At 37.9% G+C, this 5,802-nt stretch overlaps 1 protein-coding gene across 1 annotated transcript; it reads right to left on the bottom strand.

Moving 5' to 3' along the window:
- Window positions 1-1,426: 1,426 nt before the first annotated feature.
- LOC128743551 (RB-associated KRAB zinc finger protein-like) lies at window positions 1,427-2,754 on the bottom strand. The gene is made up of 4 exons (XM_053840150.1): window positions 2,631-2,754; window positions 2,444-2,571; window positions 1,857-2,304; window positions 1,427-1,795 (listed from the first exon to the last, which is right to left on the bottom strand). The coding sequence occupies exons 1-4, from the start codon at window positions 2,739-2,741 to the stop codon at window positions 1,523-1,525; spliced, it is 960 nt and encodes a 319-aa protein (XP_053696125.1). The 5' UTR covers window positions 2,742-2,754; the 3' UTR covers window positions 1,427-1,522.
- Between the last annotated feature and the right edge of the window lie 3,048 nt (window positions 2,755-5,802).

Raw genomic sequence — 5,802 nt, 5'->3', positions numbered from 1 at the left:
TTGACGGCGACGCAGATCCGGACGGAAGATATAAGGAAGATATAAACCGAGTCAAGAGCAGCTTGTTACTGGACCTAACCTCTATCTCCGTTGTGTGGCTCCACAATCCGATAGGAAAAAATAGTCGCACGATAATTTTCAGTGCGAAATTCCAACTAAAATAGCGATAATAAGTTACAAATTCAATGCAGCTGTCTTTTTATGTAAAGGATACTTACCTAGCTATTCAAATAAAGAACAAGTGAATTAGAAGTAAACTGGCCTTGTTCAAAAATCAATCAGACGTAGCTGTCAAAACATCATTCTGTACAGAGTAAACCGATCATCATCTGATTTAATTGTTACCCGACGGTAACAGATTAAATATACCAATGCGTCGGGTGACGGAGACAACCACCCATCGCGATCCGACGAAGTCGGTTGATTAATAGGTTGATTTCTTCGGCATCCTATTTCGTCGATAGATGCGTAAAACAGCATCTGTTAAAATTTTCTATTGGGTAGTGACGAAACGAACGTAACCGCAAATTACTTCAAAGGGGGCAAAAGGGGCAAAAGCGGCAAAGGCAAAAGTGATGTCATGTTAATGAGGTTTAAAAAGGCATGCAAGAAGAAGACATTTGGTGGTATTTGTAGCGAAAAATTGGAAAAATCAGAAAACGACGTCAAACTATAGAAACAAACCGCGTCGGACAATTTCGGTTGTTTTATTCGCATTTTGATAATGAAGTAATCCACACGATAAAATTTTGACATAAGCTTGGGCCTTCGCTGAAGCTGTTTGCAGTAAAGGAATAATATCAACAAAATTTTAATATCCAATTCTAAACTCCCGGGTCCTCTCCTCCAGTCTTTGCTCCCCTCTCATACCAACACTCTACATACGAGCCCCAACTATGTAATACCCACGCCGGCAGTAGATGTTGGCTACTGTCCAACACATTGAATAGGAAACATTGTCGATACCATCAACGGCCGATAGCAACCGAAATTCGTGAACCTAGGTGAAAGTGAATTGGACACACCTTCAGAAAATGAGCGAGGTCTGCAGAGAAGCACTCGACTGGAATCTCCAAGGACAGCGTAGAAGAGTCAGACCTAGACGCCTATAGCTACGCAGCTTAGCCGACGACATCAGGGCTGTAGGCGAGAACCTGTCCTGGCGATAGATAAAAGCAATGGCGGGTAACCGTCAGCCGTGGAGATCTCTGATTTCATACCTTTGTTCTACCGGCGGACATGGACACATAAGTAAGTAAAAGTGTTACACTCAACACTAGAAGAATAACTCGAGTGCTGGCGTGTGGTTCGTCTGTTTGAACTTGGAGAATTAAGAATCAATAATTTTATTGCGTATGTAATCTAATAGTTATTCAACATGTAGTGATCACTTTTTAAATAACTGCTTTAACCAAGCTTTCCTCCGCCTCGTGGCAGTTCCGATGTTTCCGTAAAAGTGCCTTTCTGGTAAAAGCTTTATCGCAATCAACACATTTGAATGGTTTCTGTCCCGTGTGCTGTATCATGTGTCTTTTTCGGTCGGTGGGATACATAAACGTTCTATCACAAAGTTCACAGGAATAAGGACGTTCTTGGGTGTGCGTTCGCAAATGTAAGCGTAAGTTGGCCTTCGCTTTGAATTTGCTCGAGCAAAATGAGCAAGCAAAAGGAGTATCTTCGCTGTGCAGTAGCGAGAAATGATGTTTAAGATAACTTTTCCTACTGAATCCTCTCCCACACAGATTACATACATGTTTGGTATGCTCAGGTACGACGGAATGTAGCTTAAGATGTGCTAAGAGGTTAGAACGTGAACCAAAACTTTTTGGACAATAAGTACACGTGAATGGTTTTACCTTTGAATGACTACGCTCATGATTGGTCAAGTTAACCGTATTACTGAAACGCTTTCCACATATAGCACATTGGTATTGCTTTATGTTGTAGATACCCTTTCTGTGTAACTTGAGACCTTTTTCAGAAATATAACGTTTATAGCAAATTAAACATTCAAAAGGACGTTCTTCATTGTATGTTCTCTGAGCTTCGTGGAATTCCTTAGAATGAATTACTAGCTCATCATTATTTTCAAACACTGCCTCACATCCGCAACACCTGACAGCTGTTAAATTATAGTTATCTTTTTTTGGATCGGGAGACTTTACCAAATGCTCCTTTTTGGTTGAATCCTGATCGCCATAGTTGACACGTTTTTTTGGCGCTGGCTCTGGCACATCTCCATAAACGATTTCAAAGCTGATTATCTGAGGTTCATCATGTGGCATTTCAACAACATCGATTGTACTGAAATAAACAGCAATATTCGTTAGATTTACAATTGTAATAGAGAGCATCAGTGGTAACTATAAATACCTAATTATAACACAATTCAATATATATGGAAATACACTTTGGTAAGACGAACCTGAATGTAATTACTTACTTCTCCTTCAGGTATTCTTTCAGTTTCTGATCGGACTCAATACATTGATGCTTAAGTTTTATTGCAGACCTTAGGTTCCAGCCGCATGTTTGACAAATATATTGCGGGAGTGCATCATCTTTCAACACCTGAAGAAAGTGTGCTGTAAACTTCTGTAAAGCATATAAATTTTTTCGAAGTTGTTTACCTCGAGTCCACATAATTCCTGAATCATATCAGCTAAATTATTACCATCTGCAAATATAGATTCTGCATTTCCCGTCACAATGTCTTCAAGGCAAATCCTGCAATTTTGCATTATCAGAACAAGTAAATTTAAATAGACAGAATAGTTTAAATTCACGAGATTATATGTATATTGTGCATCTGATTTGAGTCGCGATTTGTTTAAAAGAAAAACCGTTTGTTTGTTTTGGTCAAGGTTTTGCTATAATAATCTTGCACGCATCTTTATGTTGATCCTGAATTGAATATAATTTACTTAGTTTAAAAGGCTTTTGCTCAATGAGGTGATGGATTTACTACTATGTAAATACCCTATTACAAAGGTATACGGCAAACGCAGCAAGTAGAAGAATTGGGCGAGGTTGACCTCACTCTTGCTGTTTACATTACTTGCGCCGTTAACACAAACAAACGGTACGTTGCTCCACACCTACACTCTTAAATAATTCTACCTGTAAATTGGTCGGATTTAGTTAAAGTTAGGTTGAAACTACTCAAAATGCCCTTAAAGTGTACAAACTCAGATTTTGAGTAGTTTTTCAACCAAAAAATTGGTAGTAGGAACTTAAAATTGCGTTATTTGTCATAGAGAATAATTCAATTATCGGTAGCAAGTAGCCAAAATTGGTTGAAATTTTTACCCAAAGTTTGAGTTTGTACACTTTAAGGGCATTTTGAGTAGTTTCAACCTGGCTTTAACTAAATCCGACCTATTTACAGGTAGAATCATTTAAGAGTGTATACTATTTCACATCGGATTTACTAAGGTGATTTACTTAGGTTCGCTCTAGTTCCAATCGAACGGCTGTAAAAACGTTTGTGTTTTTCACTCAGGTTGAATTTAGTTTCGCTCTGGGTAGAACTTTTTAGACGACGGGTTCGCTCTGGGTATTCTTACAGCTTCAACCCCGCCATGAGCAATACACTGACAACCTGAAAACGTTTGTCTATTCTCCCATCAGGTTAAAAAACAAAAACGCTACAACAATTCTCGCGTAACTTTTCAAAAGGACCTAAGTAACAATGAGAGATTCTCTTCGTGCCTCTTCTCTTTCACCTCCCACGGTAATGCAAATGTACTTTAAAACACCAGCTTTGCATGAATCGGTTGCTAGCGTTATTATCTAGCTAAACGTGAGGAATTTTTTTGTTGGAATGCATTCATGTCATTGTAATAATCAGAAGAGAGGGACGCCAAAGAGAGTCTCTCAATGTTACTTAGGTTCTTTTGAAAAGTTACGCGAGAATTGATTGAGTTATTGCCCGTTTCTTTGGTAACAAAATGCGCTGCTCACTTTTTTGACAGCTTGAAATCGTCGCAGAAAGAATCTGCTTGTCTGTATGTAAGTTATAAGTATATATTATGTTTGTTTAGCACGTAAGCTATTGATTTACATGACAAAATAAACGATATTTACCCCCGCGACGATTCTGGCGACGGTTATAATTCATCGCGTACGAAAAGGTGGGAAATTGATAATACACAAAAATAATGTTGTATACACGCTTAAAAAATTTCTCTCGAATGAGTAAAATTATCTTAGAAATGAGTAAAATCCGACTCACTTTAACAAAAAGTGGAACAGCCCAAAAATTTGGCAATTTCTCAATTCTGAGTAGTTTGGGCCGACCTCATAACGGAGTTCTAATAACTCTAATTAATCATAATTTGTGTAAGAACTACTCAGTTTTTGGTGAAATGGCATTCATTTTTGAGTAAATATTGTTCATTTTTGAGTAAATATTGCTCATTAATGATACCCCACAGGAAAGCAACATCAAAATCAGCAGTGTTGTCACCCAAGTAACCGCTTAGCTCTGCATTAAACTTGAAAGCTGCTCTATATTTACAAGTTACATGTTACAAGTTATATTTGATAGTATAATTCAGCATTATCAATGCATAGCACAGCAGCTTTAAAATGGCATTCTCAATGCCGAATTAAAATTTACTTGAAGTACTATGAATCTTACGCAAAATCCTGCACCGCCGATAGAGTAAACATCAACACGAATCTATATATGGCATATGCATACGGATAATATGCAAGGAATATTTCTATACATGTATGCCATCACCACCCATCACATAAGAAGAAAATAAAAGGTAGGTAATTCTCGCAAAGTGCAACTTATGGAAGAAATGTGAAAAATAAATTCTTTCCCTCCATTCCACCTTGATAAACAAATCAAACATCCGAGTTAAGAATTTTGGTAATTTAAGTAGAGCTATTGGCAGCTGACTCGCAACTACCGTTTACAGATCAACTGGTAAAGGCGTTGCCCTACTCCTCCAAGCCACAGATTGGCTGGCGGTTCAATTTTAACCGAAAAAGAAAAATAACAAAAAAGCAATCTTGAAACGTCAACAAAGTACAAGGATAACAGAGAGGGAAGATAAAAAGGATGTACACACTCTAGGGGCGTCTCACTAGATATATATTAAATATATTCACTGCAAATGCTGCAATCACTGCAAATATCGCTTTGCATCCACGGTTGCCGCCAATAAAAAAAATTTTGCAGCAAAAAAATCTCGCTTGCATTTTTGCAATAAATGCAAATGATGTAAAAAGCTAATGCAAAATTGCGAAGTGAGACACCCCTTGGGTGGAAAAATCAATCCTCACTCGGTTTGTTTACGCTTGCGACATTCGCCCTTTTGTTAATTCTATCTTCAACAAATGTCGACCAACATTTGAAAGGGGCGGATAAGCCAACTGTCAAACAGACCGAGCGAGAGTTATTTTTTGCTGGAGCAGCATAGGAAAATGAACTCTCACTCGTTCTGTTTGACAGTTGGCTTATCCGCCCCTTTCATATGTTGGTCGACAAATCTAGATAGAATTAACAAAAGGGCGAATGTCGCAAATGTAAACAAAACGAGTGAGAGTTACTTTTTGCTGGACCAGCATTAGGAAAATCAACCCTCACTCGGTTTGTTTACGCTTGCGACATTCGCCCTTTTGTTAATTCTATCTTCAAATGCTCTCTTCGCTATAATTTTATAATTGGGTAAGTTTTATTCTGTTCAGAGTAAAAATAAAAGAGCGTGTAAAGGCTTTTAAACTCTTCCAATAAGTCAAACAAAACCGTCAAAACGGTCAAAACCACAAAACACTTTGAAACGTAAA

The sequence above is a fragment of the Sabethes cyaneus genome, chromosome 3 (assembly GCF_943734655.1).
Source record: "Sabethes cyaneus chromosome 3, idSabCyanKW18_F2, whole genome shotgun sequence".
NCBI lineage: Eukaryota > Metazoa > Arthropoda > Insecta > Diptera > Culicidae > Sabethes > Sabethes cyaneus.
The sequence above is the reverse complement of the archived record's forward strand: the minus strand, read 5'-3'. Positions and strand labels throughout refer to the sequence as shown.